General features: G+C 43.7%; 1 protein-coding gene across 1 annotated transcript; it reads right to left on the reverse strand.

Moving 5' to 3' along the window:
• Window positions 1–15,319: 15,319 nt before the first annotated feature.
• fgfbp1a (fibroblast growth factor binding protein 1a) lies at window positions 15,320–16,018 on the reverse strand (the record flags this gene model as incomplete). The annotated part of the gene is made up of 1 exon (XM_080525828.1): window positions 15,320–16,018. The coding sequence occupies one exon, from the start codon at window positions 16,016–16,018 to the stop codon at window positions 15,320–15,322; it is 699 nt and encodes a 232-aa protein (XP_080381954.1).
• Between the last annotated feature and the right edge of the window lie 6,486 nt (window positions 16,019–22,504).

The following is a 22,504-nucleotide window of genomic DNA, read 5'->3' on the forward strand; positions in this document are numbered from 1 at the left end:
TTAAAGTGCAATGCACATTATATGCTTCAGGAACTTCTTCAAGAACAAATATTTCACAAATGTACATTTTCACGTCCTTGTCATCTCATCTTTGGTTTTGTCAATCTATGAGTGAGAGAAGGAGGGTTAAGTAGCATCACTTTTGTGGACCCTGGTAGTCACATTGCACAGGGATTAACAATTTCAGTCAATAAAAAGTAAACAGTTGTATATATGGAATACAAACTAAACACCAACACAGTTCTATAGAGTCAATAAACAATAAACACCAACCTAGTTGCATGGATGAAATCAACACTAAACACCTACAACACAGTTGTATCAGTTCCCTGTATATGACTTACAACACAGGCTGGTTGGAGCAGTGGATCATTTGTTACATTAAAACGATGTTTAGGAACATCAGCATGTAACAAACTAGGCTATTTCCATTTCATTGTTACTGTAATTTCATTGTCTTTGCTATTTCATTCTATTAATCTATTCATGCTATTTCATTCTCATTTGTCACGTGTTATTTCAGTTCCATTTTCTTTTCGTTCCTTTTCTTCCCCATTTTATTGCCATTTCATTTTCCTTACTCATTGCATTGTGACCAATGACCATCTAATCATTGTGACCAGACTCATGGTAAACACCAGGCATTTCTTTAACACCAGGCATTTCGGAACTTTACCCAGTCTTGGCAAGTCAGCTTCGAGAAGCGTGAGGTTGCTGGCTCAGGCTCTGAGATGACAGCGTGAACATCTTTCCTGAAGTAGAAAATTACATCTGGAGTTTGTGGCCACATGAACAGGTTCTTGTCACCAGACTGCTGCATGCAGCTGACCTGCACTTCCTCTCCTACAACCTTGAGGACCTGGCCTACATATGGAAACTCATCGTAGGTTACAATTACACACTTGCCACACAGATCTAGAACACCTTCTTGTTCCCTGGGTGGCTCAGGAGGAGAGCTTGGGGGATTCTCAGTGTGGCGCACAGTGTTTTTCAGGTCTACTGTTACTGGCTTGTAACAAGGGCATGGACTCATCTCTAAGCGCTTGCAGAAGCATGACACCTCCCTGTGAGTGATCTGTGCAGGCTGTGAAGACAAAACCTGGTGTATCTTAAAGGTGCCCTTCACAGCCTCCAAGCCGCCAGGAATCAGCTCGTCGCATTTTTCGATGCTCTCTCTGCTTACCCAATAGTGAGTGATACTTGAGCCTAGTCTTTTGTTCAGCATCTCGTACAGATCCTGTGGTGTCTGAAGCTCACCTCCTCTGTGAACGTAGAGATCCGCTTCTCTCTTTATTGCCCCACCAATCCCATCTGGGGCCCCTTTTCCATGGGATTTTTCGGAGTAATTCCAGGTCACATTTGTGAATCTGGAAAGGAAAGGCACAGTACTGAGGAGGTAAAAGTTGTTTTTGTTCCGGTACTGTGTAACCGGCCCATCACTCAGAATGTGGAGAGTTGTGATCTCTGGGAACGTTTCCTGAAGCTCTCTCAAGATGGGGTTTAGATGCGCCCACACTGCCCGTTCGTCGTGGCGGAGGCTGTCAGACAGTGTCGCATAGGTTTTTGTTCCATGGACAGTGTACAGGACTGCTGTGTGGATAGTAGCCTGCTGTCTACTGCCTCCAAAGTGAAATGCCTGGATCTCTGTGCTCAGAGTTCTCAGAGAAGTCGATGTGCAGAACAGCTTCGCACTCTGTGAGGTTTTGTTTGAGGAGGCGGAACTGCTCTGCCTGGTGCAGCCAGTTGAACTGGTGTATTGCCAAGGCTTCTAGCTTCTGAGAGAAAAGCTCTATCAAATCCTTGATGGTTCCGGTCTGGGTCTGTTTGACCACGTTAGCAAACGATTTCTCTCCATTTGTGGAGGTGACCCTCTTCCACTGCTCCCAGGTGACTTCTGTGCTGCTCTCTGTCTCAGGGAACTGGACTTCCTCAAAGCAGCACTTGACACAAACGCGATCCATACAGTCTTTATTTTTTGGGTTACACACTATCATGCCCAGCAGCTCAGAGATGCTCTTTGTTTTCAACAGCCCTCTGCTGTAAAGCTTATTGGCCAGCAGGTGCACATTTTCATGATCCATGCATGCACATGTGTCCCGATCCCTGGTCTTTGGCTCAGTGACATAGAAGGGGCGTCTTCTGGCAAACTGCTTGTAAGATAGGCGGAGACTCTTCTTCATCTCACTGTTGTACAGTGCATGGAGCTCTGTGAGCGGCTTCGTAAGAACTCTTCGTTGTTTTTTTACTTTGTTTTTGTGATGGTGTCTTTCTTTCCCGGTAAAAGCCGACTGTTCTCGTCTCTAGTCAAAAGTGTTACTTTTTTTTTTCATGGTGAGGGTGACATTTACATGGAATTGCCCTATACAAAGAGTTATGCTAAAACAAAGAACTTTTGTTATAGTATATAACATATATGTATATATATATGTATATAAATCATGAATACAATATAAATATACAGAAACTAAAATACAGGACATATATCTATCATGTAAAACACTCAGCAGTGGTCGCCCAACATGACACTCGGTCGCCCTAGATGATGTTTTCAAGTTCAGTCAAATATTACAGGCTAACAGTTAGCAACAGAAACCAAACTAGCTACTTCTTACCACATGTCACTATAACATTTATCATCAAAATATAGATTTGCAGATAAAACTTATTATTCACAGTTTTGTGGGGGTCGTCCCACATGATATCCAAAAGTGGCAAGTACATGACAGCAGTTAAAAAAGAGATTTATTTGCAAATATGAGAGAGACTTACTAACATGCCAGTTGTTTCTCTGGGTCCCTCACATGTGACTGGCGGATGCAACATCTGTCCTTGAGGTGGTTTCAAAATGAAAGTCCCACAATTGTGTTTTCTTGATGGTCGCCCGAGATGATATTTCATAAAATGAACATATTCGGACAACATTCGTTTGTATTTTATGATGGAAATATAAGTGCAAATGCTTAATAATTTTGTCAATTAATGTAAAACATGTTTGAAATTATGCCAAATAGAGCAAGGGATATATTTAAATCGATTTAAAGTGATTTTAAACCGGTTGTCTAAATAGAAGTCAAGGCTGGACGGTCGCCCCACATGATGTTTTGACACTTCAGATAGCAGAAAAATGACCAATAACTAAAATGTTTGGAGAAGTTAGAGTGGTTATGTATATGGGGAAGGTATTAGACATACATGTTATCTTTTTATGTATTTTTATGTTTTTTTTAAGGTACAAAATTCAGTTGGACAGAAAAAGTAGGCGTCACGTCATTGACCCATATAGAGTGTGATAGTCCCAGGTCTAGTAGTTTGGTCACTAGCCTGTCTGGAAGGATGGTGTTGAAGGCAGAGCTGAAGTCCACAAAGAGCAGTCTCGTGTGTGTGTGTGTGTGTGTGTGTGTGTGTGTGTGTGTGTGTATGTGTGGGCAGATGCGACTGTTGGGGATGAGGGGGTGTGATGTGTGTTTGGGAAGAGTTCCCTCTCCTTTCCACTTCCTAAAGGTTTCCCATAGGACAGATTTGTTATTTAACATTTATTTATACAGGGAAACTGTGGAGAGCATGCAGCATCTGGCCTGTAGAGGGAGCTACAGGACTGTGGTGGAGAGTAGATGGAGGGATGACCGGCTGGTGTCAATTATGACACCATCTACTTTCCACCAGACGCCGCATGCTCCCCACAGTTTCCATGTATAAATAAAGGTTAAATAAAAAATCTGTCCTATGGGAAATATTTATATATTTATATTTAAAACAATTTGCAACAGTGTTACAACATGAATGAACAATTTCATTGTAACAAAAAAATACAATATACTGCAATACACAGGAAGATTCTCCTTCTCTACTATGAGTGTGAGTGTGTGTGTGTGTGTGTGTGTGTGTGTGTGTGTGTGTGTGTGTGTGTGTGTGTGTGTGTGTGCGTGCGTGCGTGCGTGCGAGCGCAGTAAATGGGTTATAGCAACATTCTGTCATTACCTGTCAAGTTGATTTGAACATGAATAAGACTCAGTATGTCTACTCTGATGTGAATAACTATGGTATAGGCTATTTGTTGTGAATGAATATTTAGTTAAATGTTCACTTCTTTAAAGCAGGTAAAGCATCAGTGACAATACCGTATGCATGTTTAAACACATTAATTGTGAAATCAAGGGCGTGGCATGTTAAGAGGCATTTTCTAAATTGTATGGGTGTCATTTAGAGCCCTCCACATGTACACTATACACTCACACAAGCCGAAAATTTCTCCTTTGCCCATACTGTAATGTACATGCCAAACCCTTGAAACACATCTTCAAAAAGCATGCACAAAGGGCACTCATATGAACACTTAACCTCCTACAAATAGATACAAATATGGAATGTAATAAAACATACAAATACACATGTACTGTACAGAGAATAAATACATTGTAAATAAATAACCCTAAACTTGTAGGCTAAATAAAGAAACTGTATACATTTACAGTTTGATTCTCCTATAATATAAATTACACTTGTTGGCGGCTTTATTGAATGACAACATTGTGGGCACTGCTAGGCAGCAGTCATATCATTGGCAAAAATGCCCACTGGAATGTAGCTAATGTGTAGCTGATACACATTATGATGTACAGTAGCCTATTAATAATAATAATAATAATAATAATAATAATAATAATGCATTTTATTTGTATTGCACTTTTCATTCAAAAGAATCTCAGAGTGCTACAGAGTGCTACAGAGAGAAAAAACAACAACCGTAAAAACATAATAAGTTAAAAACAAAACAACCTAAAAACATAATAAGTTAAAAACATCACAAGAATGAACGCAGGTTCAACAGTCAAAGGCCTTTTTGAATAAAATGGTTTTTAGGCCTGTCTTAAAAGAGCTCTGTACTGCCCTTAGCTGGCTAGGAAGGCTGTTCTACAGGCGCGGTACGGAGCCTGGTATTGGGGCCCTGGAGGAGCAAACTGTTTGAAGACCTGAGGGTGTGGGTGGAGGTTTGTGGAGTGATGAGTTCTTGCAGATAGGGAGGTGCGTGTCTGTTGATGCATTTGTGGGTGAGAAGCAGTCAACCCTGAATGAGACAGGGAGCCAATGTAGTGAGTGTAGAACAGGGGTTATGTGCTCATATTTGCGGACTCTCATCAGGATCCCGGCAGCGCTGTTCTGGATGTATTGCAGCTTCTGTATGCTTTTGCCAGGAATCCCGATGAAGAGCGCATTGCAGTCGTCCAGTCTTGAGGAGATAAAGGCATGGACAAGTTTCTCTGCATCTGACAGGGTTAGAGTGAGACAGAGTTTGGAAATATTCCTGAGATGATAGAAGGAGGTTTTGCACGGGTGTTTTATATGGTCACTGAAGGTCAGGTGAGGGTCAAACCTAACCCCCAGCTTTGTGACTGAGGAGGAGAAGGGGATGACTTGACCGTCGAAGGTGAGCTGGGATATGGGCGAAGACTGAACCTGTGTAGGCTAGCCAGGCTATCATTGTGCAGAACTGTGTAGACTATTATTGCAGTAGTAACTGAATAACTAATTGTAGCATCTACTCTAATAATCTACTGTATTTCACTACACACTACTGTACTGCCCTGTTGATATAGTATCTACTTAGATAGATCATTACAGATAATGTTTGTGACTTACCTTTTTACCAAACAAAGACAATAACCTTATTTGTCATGTTTTGGCAGACTCTGTGAGGCGCTCCACTGCTAGTTTATCTTATATCTATTCAGCAACACATCTAGTCTCCGTCTGGTCTGACGCAAGTCTGGAGTTAAACAGTAACACAATTGTGTTCTTCTGTACATACACTGTTGATATATCTAACGTTTGTTTTCTTTTTTTTGACTCCCATGTATTCTTTCAGGATTGTGTCTGACGGTAATAAGCGTGACTAATTCCCAGAGGCTTCCTGCCCTGAAGTGGAGAGATTAGAAAGCTGTCAGTTGAAGGGAAATCATGCTGAGAGGCTGACAGGAGAGTACAACCTTTAAGCATAAAAATGAATTATTGAGAGTCAGAGAAGAAAATTGCAAAATACCACAGTTTGACCCTGGAGATTGCTGAGACAGTTAGTCATTATAATGTAGCCTATGTGTTGACATGTACTGTAAACAAGCATAACTCAGTATTTAAGTTACATGTAGATTAACATCCTAATGTTAACACTTGTTGCTGTATGCCCTACCTGTAGCCATAAGGGTGGAGGCAGAAATCGGATGACACAGGCTCATGAGGATTCTATTCCAGAATTGATGTCATATAGAATGCATCTATGATGTCATAGAATGCATCTATGATGTCATATAGAATGCATCTATGATGTCATATAGAATTCATATATGATGTCATATAGAATGCATCTATGATGTCATATAGAATGCATCTATGATGTCATATAGAATGCATCTATGATGTCATATAGAATTCATCTATGATGTCATATAGAATGCATCTATGATGTCATATAGAATGCATCTATGATGTCATATAGAATGCATCTATGATGTCATATATAATTAATATATGATGTCATATAGAATGCATCTATGATGTCATATAGAATGCATCTATGATGTCATATAGAATGCATCTATGATGTCATATAGAATGCATCTATGATGTCATATAGAATTCATCTATGATGTCATATAGAATGCATCTATGATGTCATATAGAATGCATCTATGATGTCATATAGAATTCATCTATGATGTCATATAGAATGCATCTATGATGTCATATAGAATGCATCTATGATGTCATATAGAATGCATCTATGATGTCATATATAATTCATCTATGATGTCATATAGAATGCATCTATGATGTCATATAGAATGCATCTATGATGTCATATAGAATGCATCTATGATGTCATATAGAATTCATCTATGATGTCATATAAAATGCATCTATGATGTCATATAGAATTGTCAAGGTTCCACATAGAGGAAGACTCTGAGGAGCTTGTCGGTCTGTCGGTCTTGTTTCTGCAAGACCGCCAGAATTGTATAATTTAGAGACTGGGGTTGGGATCATGACCAATGTGTTGTTTTATTTCTCCTTAGTTTCTTTTGCATTTGTTTGTCTTGTCTGTACAACAGCCCCCCCCCCCCCAGGCCTCCTAGCTCTACACACCCTCTCAGAGGCGCCGGCCAGCTTGGCGTCCGAGGCGTTGAAGGTGAAAGCTGCCAGAGGACTATCGTGGGCTGGGATCATGGCCATTGTGCTCTGAGGGAGAGAGAAAGAGAGAAGGAGGGAGATTTAGTGCGTCTTCTATGATATTGTGTGGTGTAGTGAAGTGAAATATACAGTACTTTAGTATAGCGCAGTATCATGGTATAGTAACACATGCCAGGTTGTTGTATTGCTTGTTTAAGTCGCTTTGGATAAAAGCTTCTGCTAAATGTAAACAAATGTAACAGTCTCTGTGGATTATGCAGCATAGTCTCCAAATGATTACATTCTGGAGGATCATTTCAGACACCCAGAACGTAATCATTTGGAGACAGTTTATTTTTATTTTTATATAACCATAATACATCATAGGTAGAGTAGGTGCAAGGAAGACAAGAAACCCAGAGGGGCTTATCGAGTGTCTCCTTTGGTCATAGAATTTAATTACAGTTAATGAAAAATAAATCAAGGAAAAATATTAAAATGACAGAACAAAATAAAGAGATCAATAAAGAACAAAACAAAGATCAGTAAAGAACAAAACAAAAACCAACAAACGAAAGAACGGGAGAAACATATGAGAAATTAAAGTAAAGATAAGTTTACATAGTAAACTTTACATAAGAGAAACAAATAAGGTAAATCAATCGTGATCAAGGAATAGGTGTTGTTTTACAGCCTTTTTGAACGAGTAGGCTGAGAGGTCAAAGAAATGAGAAGGGAGTTGATTAAATACTTTGACTCCTCTGAATTGAAGACTAAATTGAGACACGGATAACATCTTAACATCTTGGCCAGGGACCACAGATGAAAATGTGCCTCCTGGCTAAAACTGGCATATTTACACTTGTTGTTAATTGATATGCATTGTCCCTTCTTAAATAAACTGATAAGAGTTTACTCTTATTTCTTGTCTATTTCTTGTCTTCTTCTATTGTAAGAATGATTTTCTTCAATTCTCCTAAAGAAACTATTGAATGTTGAAGGAAACTGGTGGTGAATTGCTTTGAAGACAAACTGTGCTACGTGGAGTTTACGTTGGGATTATGATCAATGAGTTGGGTTGTTTATTATGTTGCAGTCTCTTCCAGTGATCAAAAGTGTAAACGTTTCTGTTGCTGAGGTAATAAGGTAGGGCTAGTTCGTCTTAGACAGTAAACGGGATGGTGCATCGGTCAGGACACAATAATAAAGATGAGACGTACTTTCTTCTCTTCAACTATATTGAGTTCCAGCAGTGGTACACTCAGTATTAATCACACAGTCTAAAAGAAAAACAAATAAATCGACATCAGGCTCATTAAACATAACACAGGTACATTGCTAATTTTACATAAACAGTAACTTCACATAATATATCCTTGACCAGGTTAAATAAAGGAAAATGGTGCTACCCTGTGTTACATGAGGGTACTACGTACTGGCATCCACGTGCAACTGACATTTACTGTCGACATGGAGACGCTATTAAATTAACTCTTTACAGCAGCATAAACAGTACTACTTCAACTTAAACTATACAATAGCTAACAACCTTTCCCCTGTGGGCCCCTGGACTCAGTCCCCTGTGAGCCCCTGGACCTGGATACACAGTAGGGCCACAGTGGACTTATCCAGGGGTCCACAGGGCCTGACTCTGTCTGACTCTGTCTGACACTTGCCGCTGTTCACCGCTGGGGATTATGGCCAACTCTGGTCTCGGGCGGTGAGGTTGTATGTAGGCTTTTGTTCCTTACCAGCACTAACACAACCAATGAGAATAATGAGAATGAGAACAATGAGAACAAAACTACACGTGATGGTTCTGAATCTATTGTAAATCACCACTCAAATGCCTTCACTGCTAAGGCATGCAGACATTGATTAGTTCATATATTGATAGCCTTTTCTTTGACACTCAAGTGCTTCAAGTCACCTCACCTCGGAGGATGCGGCTCATTGTAATCAGGAATGGTATTCATTCCTGATTACATTCCATGCATTACAATGAGCCATGTCCTCGATTTCTACCTCCACCTGCCTCCCCTGGTATATACTCTGGTTCTCATTGACCTGACTGACCCTATTCTGACCCTGTTCTGACCCTGTTCTCTGGCTGCAGATTGAGGAAGTGTGGATGGAGTCTCACTTTACAACACAAACAAAGAAATGTTTGTAGGCTTTCAGTAATTCCCCCTGATAGTCATGTGTGCACCAACCCAAACCCTAAACCTCTTTACTAACCAACCTCCTGGCTAGCACACACACACACACACACACACACACAGACACACACACATGCACGCACGCACACACACACACACACACACACACACACACACACACACACACGCAGACACACGCACGCACGTACACACGGTGCTCTAATTCTCCTGCTTAGAGAGTGGCACGGCAGGGTGTGTTTTCTTTGCGTTTGGGTTCGGTTAAGGCCCACTTCTCTCCACCAATCAACAGCCAGGGGATATCAGGCCACATCGGTCCACATGGGAACAATCCCTAGGCTCCTCCCCATTGCAGGAAGTGGACAGGTCCTTGGAGGGCGGGGGGGGGGGCACGTGGGGGGGGGGCACGTGAGGGATGGCAGGCATGCGGGTAATGTTACAGAGGTGTGGGTGAGAGGAGGGGAAGGAGGGAGGGAAGGAGTGAGGGAAGCAGGGGCAGGAGAGAAAGGAGTGAGGGAAGGTATTGCAGAGTTGCAGAATTGCAGAGCTGCAGCTGAACAACTCTGGGGACTGGCGCAGCTCTGCATGACAATGGTGGAGAGGTTATGGAGCCGTCTTCTGGACTAATGTGTTGTATTCCCTCCTCTCCTCTATTTCTATTTCCACTGCTCTATCTCTCCTCCCCATTGCCGGCACCTTGCATGGTAGCTTGCCGTCATTGGTGTGTGAATGTGTGTGTGAATGGGTGAATGATATATACTATATAAGCAGTCCATTTACCATTACCATCCCATTTACCATAATGTGCCTTGAGAAATGTAGGATGCTGCTACCTGTGTCCTCTGGCTTGTGTTATCAGCTCTGGGAGTATCTGCTGGAATCTCATCCACCTACAGAAGCAGAGTCCTCCCGGAGGCAGGATGCTCTGATTGTGATATAACAGTTGGGTTGCCAACTGTCTGGTATTAGCCGGAATGTCCCATATATTGGCCTAAATTGGGACCTCCCTTGTTCTGTATATTCATCCAATCACAGGCCCCCTCATGCGGATGATCAGTTGTACGTATAGCGTAAATATGGTCATTCCTGCAAAGTAATTTCTGGTGTTGTTCGGTTGGTTGAAAATCGTTCAATACGAGGGCACCCGGAGCGTTCCACCAGAAACAGCAAGGCGCAGCGTGTCCTTAAACCAACTGTCTCTTCTTGGTATCTTTAACATTGGGATTTTGACAGGGAGTGAGGGGACGATGATGCATCGGTAAGGTTAGCTATGTTAGCTAGCTAGCATGTTTATTTTTTGCACTGACTAACCTGGTGGAAAACATTTAGGCAATTTTGCCGCATTTAGTGGCATCTCCAAGGGCGTTTCTTATTTTCTCTCTCACACTTCTTATTTTTCCCACCGTCCATCTTCAAGCACTGGTTACGCTTGACAGTTCGCGTTATCGGACTATCGCAACTAGAAACGCTGGCCTGACCGCGACTACCCGAATCGCAAGAGAGTTTAGAGAAAACCACACCCACTTCCGCATGACGTGCCCTGAGGGCCATTTAGCAGGCCAGGCCACCAGGAAAACTCCCGGTGTTCCTGACGGCCAGTCTGGGCCTGTCAGAGGTGACTGTACTGTATGGATCTGCGTCTTGCCACGGGGAGGGGAGGGGAAAGTCAATGAATGCCTCTGTTAATCCATCAGCTTAATAAATGCTTAACTGTACTGCTAGGTTACACATGGATGCTTAGAGCATATAGGAGCATTATATGGCAGGGTCTGAACATGGTGAACTATACAGGTACTTAACATGGGATCACTATATAGCTGAGTCTGACCTTGATGAACTGTACACATACTTAACATGGGACCACTATATGGCAGGGTCTGACTTTGGTGAACTGTACAGGTACTTAACATGGGATCACTATATGGCCGGGTCTGAACATGGTGAACAATACAGGTGCTTTAGCATGTGATCATTATATGGCAGGGTCTGACCGTGGGGACATAATGTACAGTTTTGCCTTTTAAAGTCTGGGAGGCAATAACTTAACTATGGAGCAACCTTCAGTGGTAGGATTACTGGAAGATTACTGGAAACGCTTATTCACATTATTTTATTGAAACTCAACAATGGAACCCGCTTCATCATGTTCGCCTGTCCATCAAACATAAAAACACTAATACAACACTCCACCCCAATTCAAACAGCTTTCATGACTTCACAGGAATTGTGTGTGACACACCTAATCACATACCAGGACATTGTACTATTTTTCTTATCTGATTTCCGCCACGATAAGATTTATAAACTGAAAAGGAAAACAGATTTAATTGTAAGACACCTTTATTTGATCTGGTTAATCAATAATCCAAAACATCTTCTCAGGAAACACTAACATCAATAATACATCATTGATTTAGAACAGACACACCTGGGAAACCCCCTAAAGCTAGTAGCAGCGTTGTGAGCTCATCCCCTAAACCTCCTCCTCCTCAAAGTTCTGGAGCAATTCAGACCAATCAATCACCTCACGCGTGACATTGGATATCCTCAACAAACGCCCATAACAAAACAACCACAGCCACATTCAACATGTCACATGATACACCTCTACGTGTTCCTGGCTCCAACCGATTTAGATAAACATGCCTCTTTCAATCCAACATTGTGTAGGCATGTTATAGACACACTCTATGGATTAATTAGGGGAGGGCTGGTGGAGGCCGGCATCGGAGGACGGGGTTCACTGTAACGCATGGAACGGATTGAGGAACGGTCTCAAACACAGTTCTGTTCCATGCGTTACAGTGAGCACCGTGCTCTGATGCCTGCCTCCACCGGCCCCTCTTGAGTGTGTCTCCCAGGGTACAGAGGGGTTTGGGCCCAGATTGACAGACGCGTATGAGACGTTGAGAGAGTTCTGAGTCATCCTCTGGTCGGTCGGCACGTCGAGTCATGACTCCACTCTGTCAGAAGCAGAAATTAGCGCCAGGAGGAATTCTTGGGTTTGATGGATGCTCTGGAGGAGGTGTGTGTGTGTGTGTGTGTGTGTGTGTGTGTGTGTGCATGTGTGTGTGTGGTGATGGAGCTGCGTTAATTGCCCTCCAGGTTACATGGTCATACAGCCTGCTATGCTGACTGTCTCCACTACAGTGGTTGGAGAGGCCAGAGTCACAGGTCACATGATGGACATGTTTTTCCACATGGGCCCCAAAGAGTTGAGCAACGGTCGGGCAGGTCACGTATGATCTATGGACCAGGGGTTGACAGAGGGCAACACATGATCATATACAGCGATCCTGTCACTGTGTTTACTTGTTGGAGCACAGAACATCTTGGCCTCGCTGTTTGGATTTGAGCACAGGTCTAGGCCTGATTACTAAACAACCATCACTAAAACTATTGTTGGGCATTATTATTATTATTATTATTATTATTATTATTATTAGTAGTAGTAGTAGTAGTAGTAGTAGTAGTAGTAGTAGTAGTAGTAGTAGTAGTAGTAGTAGTAGTAGTAGCAATAGTAGTAGACAGATTGCTTTAGCTGTAGCAAACATCACAGAGATACCTTTGGGACTTTTGGCTTCTCACGCCATGAACAGTTTCTGTATCTTGCACCTGTCCACCATGGCCATCCTTAGGGCTTGTGTTCAGTCCACCAAACTTGCTTTTGCCTATGAAAAAGCATTCAGCATCGCTTCAGTACCAGAAACAGTAACATTGATGCACTCCTTTCCAAAAGGTTTTAAAAAATTCAATTACGAGGGCGCCCAGAGCACTCCGCCAAAGACAGCGAGGTGCGGCGTGTCCTTGAACCAACTGTCTAAGTAGTCGACGCCATGTCCCACCCACAGTGTACCCAATAGTAATTAAAACAAAGTCTGAGGTGAGAGAGTACAAAAGGGACTTTTACAGTTCCACAACTACTCTACTTGCTCTGTTTCTTGACAACTGTGTCGTGACCACAGAGTAATTACTCAATCTGGGGGCGGCGATTGCCTAAAGGCTAGAGAGGCCGGCTAGCAATCGGAAGGTGGCTTGTTCGATCCCCGCCTCAGGAGGGAGCTGCATGTGCCCTTGAGCAAGGCACTCAACACCTACTTGCTCCAGGGGCACCGACTATGGCTGACCCTGTGCCAGGAGCAAATAAACAAAACAAATTCCAACAATTGACTGACAAGTTGATTGCATGGCAAATAAAACATTCTTCTTCTTCTTCTTCTCCTTCTTCTTTTCTTCTTCTATCTGAAGGTGTTCCCAATTAGATCTGTGTTGCTGCTAGTTTACCAGGCTGTAGTGAACGATGCCGTAAGATGCATTCACCTGATCGCAAGAACGCCATTTCACCGGGCGGGCCACTGTTTTTCAATGGAGGGTGCGGCTTCCTAATCAGCTGTTTGTTCCCATTGTGGGCTGTGGAGGTGTGAGGTAGCATAAGCTGCGCATGTCGCATATTATGTGTCAGCATCCTCACACCTGGCAGACACACCTGGACGTCCAACGCATGCATCAGTCAACAGAAACGGCTGGCAAGCACGTGTGACGTGAAAGATTAGAGACTGTGGTCAATTTTTAACTACAATAGCTAATGTGCCTACTAGTTACATTAATGTGTATACTAGTTAGGTTAATGTGCCTATTATAGGTTAATGTGCCTACTAATTACGTTAATGTGTATACTAGTTAGGTTAATGTGCCTATTATAGGTTAATGTGCCTACTAATTACGTTAATGTGTATACTAGTTACGTTAATGTGCCTACTTGTTAGGTTAATGGATCAAACTCTTCTTGATAGATATTCTAGGAATGTGCTCTGGGAGGATACTTTAAAAGGAGGACGTGGCTGTTTAGACAGACTTCAAGGTCTTAGAATACAATTGTTGTAATTGCAGAGAGCTTCAAATACTGTGTTGCTGAAATAGTGTAGGATTTAGAAGCCTTGTGATATCATGAGCAAACCAAGCCAAAGAATGCCACATTAAATGTTCCGAAGAGCGCTGAGTTTAATTACAGTGTCATTACCCAACATGCTCAAACTCCTAATCTGTAGGAAAATGTGTGTGTGTATGTGTGTGTAAGAGAGAGACTGTGTGTGTGTGTGTGTGTGTGTGTGTGTGTGTGTGTGTGTGTGTGTGTGTGTGTGTGTGTGTGTGTGTGTGTGTGTGTGTGTAAGAGAGAGACTGTGTGTGTGTGTGAGAGAGAGAGAGAGAGAGAGAGAGAGAGAGAGAGAGAGAGAGAGAGAGAGAGAGAGTGTGAGAGAGAGAGAGTGTGTGTGTGTGTGTGTGTGTGTGTATGGATGTGTACGTGTGTGTATGTGTGTGTCTGTGCGCACCAGGTGGTTATAGTGATCAATCATACCAGCTTTAGTGTTGAGGGCTAGACAGACAAGCGTCATGGGGGCGTCAAGCCTGATGGTACTAAAACCCCCAACCAACCTTTGATCAAGATTACAGGAGGAGAGGGGGGGGGGGGGCAACATGTAAAGAGATGAGTTGAATAGCCTACAGTTAATACAAAATATTTATTAAGCAGCTTTACAACAATAAAACAATGAATACAATACATGTTAACAGCTAAGAGATTAATAACGCTTCTCCAGTACACTAAATGTTTGACTTCGTGAAAAAGTTTAATAGTAACAACAATACAAAAAAAGTGGTAATTCAATTGGTCATCAAATACAATGTGAAAATAAACGGGAGATAGCAGACATCTTATCGTGAGCTTGGAATTATAAGGTTCTATCTCCGTTTAGGGAAGTTCAGAGATATTGAGCGTCAAAGTTTTTACATTCCATTATGTTTTGTGAGATGGAACCTTTGTATTTGATTAATTACTAACTCAAAAATGTCAACATTTTAAAAATAACACCACACAGGCATTAATAAACACCTAATGGATCAGATGATGTAAAAAAAACTCAATGTTGACAAAAATTGAGATAGAACCTTATAATTCTAAAGTCACGTTATCTCTGTTACTCTCAACAGTCATCACTGTGGACCATGGAGAAAAAGAAAGTACACACACTCGACCAGGAGCTGCTGCAGTATTCTTCCCCCAGTCGGTTCAGGTCAAGTTCGGGACATTTGGACTTGAGACCCGCCGGAGGGAGAGACGGCGGCGGGACGGTGGTCTCGGTCCTTGCGACGTTGTTCAGTTTGAAATGCGCGTCTTTAGGGGCTTTCCTGCACACACCGGCTTTCACCAAAGCACTGGCGTCTGTGCACAATGTCTTGTGTTTCTTCAGAGCGCGGGCGATCTGTTTCCAGTAAGCTCTCGCGTTTGACGCGTACTCAGGACAAGCGCTCGGTCTGGCGACGTATTCGCACTCGAATCGCGTTTCTCCTTTCTTGCAGTTGACGCCGAGGACGAAGGCGTCGTCGCCCGTCGCCACCCAGGTGCACTGCGTCTTGTCTTTAGCGGAGAACTTCCCCTTGAACACACCTTTACCTGGACCCTTGGAGGGACCGCTGTCTTTCTTGTCTGGAGACGGGACAGGGAGCTTTGGTGGTGGTGGTTGTTCACCCTGCTTCTGTCCCCTGTCCTTCACCTTCTCCTTTCCCTCTGTCCGTCCCTTCCTGCCTTTGCCTTTGTCTTTCTGTTGACAGTGGGCCACCATGAGCTGCTGAGAGATGCAGGCGACAACGAGCACCACGGCCAGGTGGGTGAGGAGCGTCATGGCTCGACCGACCGACCACCTGCGAGATGAAAGAGGGATATTTTAGTGAAATTAATTACACCGCGGGTTTGACTGTGCTCTCATTCAAATAGTTGGCACATCATGACGTTAGAATTATAAGGTTCTATCTCCATTTTTGTCAAAATTGAGTTTTTTTACATAATCTGATCCATTAGGTGTTTATGAATGCCTGTGTGGTGTTATTTTTAAAATGTATACATTTTTGAGTTAGTAATTCATAAAATACAAAGGTTCCATCTCACAGAACATAATGGAATGTAAAAACTTTGACGCTCAATATCTCTGAACTACCCTAAACGGAGATAGAACCTTATCATTCTAAGCTCACGACATCACAACGAAGTAGCCTACGCAATGAAGGTGTGAACAAGCGGAGGATAACATTATGGAACATATTATTATTATTAACAGGTAATTGTTTGGGTTATTTCCGCTCACCTGTAGATTTCCGAGAGTGGAAATTGTTCTATCCCGTTGTGACACCTGGGGGAAGGCGCACGTGGCATTTATAGTACAGGGACACACCTACCACCCACCTCACATTCCACACACACACACACACACACACACACACACACACACACACACACACACACACACACACACACACTCTCTCTCTCTCTCTCTCTCTCTCTCTCTCTCTCTCTCTCTCTCTCTCTCTCTCTCTCTCACACACACACCCCCCCCCTCTCTCTCTCTCACACACACACACACACACACGCACACACACACACACACACACAGTTAATCAAGAGTGTTAGAGAGCGGTGGAATGTTGAGAGCGGTGGACTCCATAACTTGATACAGCTGGTTAGCTTGTGGTTAGTTGCTGAAATAATAATCTGAATTATAGCCTATGTTCATAGTTATGATGCAATGTCTAAACGGTTTTCTTTGACACCGTTTCCAACACGTAGATTATTATTATTACCCTTTCCGTATGACCTGCACATACTTTATTTTCGTGTCTAGTCGCGTTCACAAACGACCCAGCCCTCGGATTATAGAGACAATGTACGAAACATATTTCTTAGAAATAACACATTCCACACTCTCACCCCGAAAAAGAATAACCAAGAAAAAAAGAAAAGAAAAAAAAAGACACTAGAAGTAATTACAACAAATGGAATAGATAAGCTAAAATATGGTATTTACCATTAAGATATTCGATCTGCAAGTTATATTCATGTGCGCTTCTTAACTGCAGTAAAACCCGGTCTTTTAAAGTTAGATTGATGCAACAGCGTCACCTGCTGAGAGAATATTTCAGTATCTCAAATATGAATTTGAACCGATCTGCTGACCAGTATTTTAAAAGTATAAGATAAGACACGATAGCACATGAATGAGCAGACACATTGACCGAAATTAAGAACCAACGTTTATTCATGACATAGACATGACTGTAGACATTCCTACATTGATGGGACTTCTCAGTCAAATAAACAAGTGGTAGAGGTGCAGAATATCGGTAGACCACTCTACTGCCTGAATGAAACAAAAACCATGTCCTTTCCCAACTCAGTATATTCAATACATGGTATATGGGTGATACAGACATACACATAACCATACTAACGAGCAACAACAACAACAACAACAACAACAACAACAACAAAGGTGAAACCAATGGCGTAGAGCTGTAGGAGAGTCCATTATAGCATACTGAAAGGTTTGTCGGATTTTTGTGCTCTTTGACACAAAACCAAAAGGTAAAAAAAAAAACTGTCACCTGTAATATGTGTGCACCTGTAATATGTGCATGTACACTTGAAAGACGATGGATTCACATTAACTGTCCGTACCTGATCTTATCTGCCAGGTCAGTTTTGCTTTCAACTGTCATTGTGACACGTGGAATTATCAGTTGTTCTACCAAACATTCCAGAATGGCACGGAATGGTCTCGATGGAACACTCATGCACAAGTCATGGTGGAATTGGTGGTATGTTGGATGGATGGACAATGTTTGATTGACAGATGATGTCATCGCCATCATCCCCCTTGAAGAGGGTGATACAACTCTTCTTCTACCATTTTGTCAACATCAGACTCCTCTTGTGGAGAATCCCCCCCTGGCGCCACTTCAGTCAGACTTCTCAAGTCATCTGCACAAGAATGTTAATCTGTGAGACAGCAGAAACAGAGGAAAAGATAGATAAACAAACTGGAGCTGAAAGGTTGACAGGAAATGTGCACACAGCGAAATGCTGAGAACTAAACTGAACATTGTTTATATATATATATATATATATCAAAGGGTGTTTCAGTCTCTATACAAATGATATTTCGGCTAATACACAAATCTGCGATTAACAGTCCGAAAAATAACAACAGGAGCCAGCTCTTATTTGTCCCCTCACCTTCAGGATTAGTTCTGGAAAAAGCCGAAGACAAAGGCGCAGGCTCCCTGGAGGGACCTCCAACAGTAGTCCTGAGAGGTTCTCTGGGCCGTGCTCCTGACTGTGGGCTTGGCTGTGGGCCTGGTGGGTTTGGGCGTGGTCGGTTTGGGAGTCAGCATCTTTCTCAGGGGCTTGGCTGGCTTTGCCTGTGCTGGTTTTGCCTGTGCTGGTTTTGCCTGTGCTGGTCTGGACTGCACTGGTCTTGTTGGTGCTGGTCTTGCTGCTGGTTTAGCCCTGGGGGTCTCTGGCTTGGCCTGGGCTGGCTGTGGCCTTTCCTGGGGTCTGTCCTGTGGTTTCTCCTGGGGTCTCTCTTGGGGTCTCTCTTGGGGTCTCTCCTGGGGTCTCTCAGGCCTCTGGGGGGGCGCTGGAGGAGCAGCTTCTGTGGAGGAACCGGCGAACACCATCCGGGACTCCTCCGGTCCCCTCCGACACATCAGGGGCTTAATGACCTTGGGGGCCTGGCAGGCGTTCACCAGCTTCCTCATGTCCCACATGATCTGGCTGAAGTAGTGGCGGGGGTTGTTGTTGTAGGTGCGGCAGGTGTGGGGCTTGCCCGTATACTCGCACCAGTACGCCTGGTCCTCCCCTTGGCAGAACACCCTCAGCCGGGTGACCTCGCCCTGCCCCGTCACCGTCATGGTGCATGCGTCCTTGACCTTGGTCCGGAACTGGATGGGATCCTCCCACACGTTCCTCTTGTTCTCCGTCTGAGCCTCCGCGACCCAGAGGCTGCATCCGAGGAGCAACAGTGCGCTGGCCCGAGTCCACATGGTTGGCTGGCTAGTTGGCTGGTTACACCAGATGCTGCAGTAGAAGTGTGTGTGAGAGAGGGAGAGAGAGGAGGACTGGAGAGGCTGACGGTCCCTCCTGGTATTTATGGACTCTGCACACAAAGGGAGCTTTCAGGTGGAAAAAAAAGCAACCACCCGGCTGAAAAAGAGGAGAGGAGGAGGGAAGGAGAGGAAGAGAAGATGAGGAGGAGGGGAGGAGAGCTGTGCCCCTCAGTTTCCCGCTATGCTTTGGGACTATAATTTATGGTTCGTCTGGGGACTGTCAAAGAAAGCCAAGGGGCACATGTGAAACCAATTGCGGGAAGCTGGCTGACACATGCGAAGTGTTGCATTGAGACGGATGTTGACTTTGACCACTTCACATGAGGAAAATTCTCTAGATTACCATCCATCCATTTAGAGGAGCTGGCTGCCCTGGCCAACTTATGCCAACATTATCTAGATTTATGTACAGTAAGTGTCCCCACTCCAGACGCTGTTGGCATGTGTGGGTCAGAACATTGCAACCCAAGACCGCATCATCGTGCCTTGGAACAGAAACAGGAGGTTAGGAGGCTCGCCGCGGCTTTACAAGGTGGTTTGGGGCTGACCACCACGCAACATAGCGTGCAATTTCCTTCCAAACATAAACACAATCAAATTCTAGAAGCATAGAGAAGCTGGAAGGATGGAAGTAGAACTCTCTCAGAGGTTCCACTTCCAAACATGCGTGCACGTGGTGGGCTGGCGGCTGGCCAGAAGAGCACGGAGCTCAGGAAGTCGTTAGTGCTCCAATTAAGAGAAGAAGAATAGCCCCACTAAAGACTCGAGACTACAACGGTGTGTATGTAACCAGGCGGTTGAAGGGGGGATGGTGTGAGTGTGTGTGTGCGTGCATGTTTGTGTTGACTGCATGTGTGAATTTATGTATGTATGTGTGTGTGTGTGTGTGTGTGTGTGTGTTTGACTGCATGTGTGAGTGTGTGTGTGTATGTGTGTGTGCTCATGTGTGTGTGTATGTGGGAGGTGAGCTACATTGGGGGAGGGGAGGGGGGGGCACACATGCCTGTCACAGCTTTATTTTCCTAGCAATCAATCCCGTGGCAGAGAAAGGACCAGAGAAAGGGCTCGTTGTGACGCCCTGATCCCTAATGTCAACATCCGGCCCTGGTCGTCTTGGCTGGGACCAATCAAAGGAAATCACACTGCATGGCCACCAGCCAACCCTCTACCAGGGGGCTAGGGCATTCATACCCCTCTCTCTCTCACTCACCCACACACACACACACACACATACACAGTCAATACACACGCATGCACACATGCAGTCAACGCACACACACACATACATGTGCAGTCAATACACACACTCACTCACACACACACACACACACACACACACACACACACACACACACAAACAAACACACATGTGCAGTGAATACACACACAAACACACACACACACACTCGCTCTATAAGTCTCTTTCTGTCTCACTCTGTGTGCATTTCAATGTCTTAGGGGGGTTGTAGTGGGGTTACAGAGTTAATGCCCCACATCTATCACAGCAGACAGCCTGGGGGGGCGGGGCTAACGCCGGGGCTGGGACATGGCTACAACAGTCAGGAAGTGATCCCAATGTTATGAACTAATTAGGAGCTCTGATCTCTAAATAGATAAATCAGAGGAGTGCACCACGGGTTTACTACAGTCCTGCTCTTTATCCAGTACTCATAACGTGTGGATGACGTGGGTTTGTGCTTTATGTGGGTGGATGTTGCATATTTGGGTGGATGTAGCATTTATAGGTTTGTGCGGTGTACTCTGGAAGAAAATGGATTTCTACTGGATTATACATGTGGTTCCAAAGTCCAGGGGACTTCCTGGAGACCTCAAGTGCCAAACCTATACATGAAACATAACAATCTTCTATCCGAAATAGAAGATAAACAATGCAGAACGCCATGTTCCACTTAAGGCACCCATATTATGAAGCTGTGTGGTCTCATGTCCAATGTGTGTACAAACAAACTGACTCGTGTCCGAAGTCATAGAACATGTGTAAAAATGATTTTATGTCCGAATAAGTGCATGTCGTCAAATAAGGAGACATCTTGTTTAAGAATGCTTCACAGGGAAAACGCTTCTGGGATAGACAACCTCGTTGAAATGAACTACAAATGACAGACGCGACTGAAATTGAAAGTTTATTCACAATTTGTACACTTTCAGTCAACCATCATACAAGGACACTCATTTTCCATTGGGTACCATTAGTGTCCTGCTACTGTCCATACGACCACGTCGAACCATCAGTAGACAACACCATCTAACCAGATGTCTCAAACCAAATGCCTGTCTGGAGCACTCAATTAAACGGTGTGTAATGCTATCGTACATGTTCCCAGGTGGGCCACCTGCAGACAGGAAGTCCGCGGAGACTCAATGGGGCGGGATCAGGTATGTGTTAACCAATAAGAGCTCCTTTCTCCTCGTCGTAAAGCCTCTTTTGGGTGTATGGCATTTCGGAGTGATGTATCTAATCCCCCACCAATCGTAACTAAGCAGATGTGTATAAGTGAACCAGTCTAACCCCACTCCCCACCACCCTCCAGTCTATCCCCCCCCCCTCCATCTTTACAATGCAGGAAGTGTGAGAACATAAAACTGTAAGCAGGTCAGACCAGATTGTTGTCGGAGCGTCTCTTCAGTGGTTCTCCAGTGTTGTTATCTGAGTTCAGCATCAGGAGAGGCTGGCGGAGGTAGAAATCGGAGGACAGGCTCATCATACACACGTTTGATACCATTCCTCATTCTTCATCCCGTGCGTTTTACAATGAGCCCAGCCTCCGATTTCTACCTCTGCCAGCCTCCCCTGTTCAGCATGACCCAGCCCAGTGTTGATCATAATGTTCAAGCAGATCTCTTATATACATATATCTCTTCTTCATTACATTCACCCTTTCCATAGTTTTCAAATGTACCAAATAGCTATTGTGGGATTAAAAAAAAAATAAGAATGTCGAAAACAATATATTATGCATTCTAACTAAGACCTGAGAGCTACAGTACAGTAAAAATAGGATTTGGCTTCGAATAGCAGTTCTCTCCACTGGAAGGTTTGACCACTACAAATAGCCCAAATATAATATTGATTAGCATGCCCTGGTGTTAGTAGACTCAACATGATAGTGTTTGCGTTATTGTTAATTAATTAATCCACTAAGGAACGTTATAATCTTTCTCTGAGGAGGGAGATGTACCGTAGTCTCGTCAGACATACTCTGAAGTCT

Source organism: Nansenia antarctica, assembly GCF_963989245.1.
Source record: "Nansenia antarctica genome assembly, chromosome: 3".
NCBI classification, from domain to species: domain Eukaryota; kingdom Metazoa; phylum Chordata; class Actinopteri; order Argentiniformes; family Microstomatidae; genus Nansenia; species Nansenia antarctica.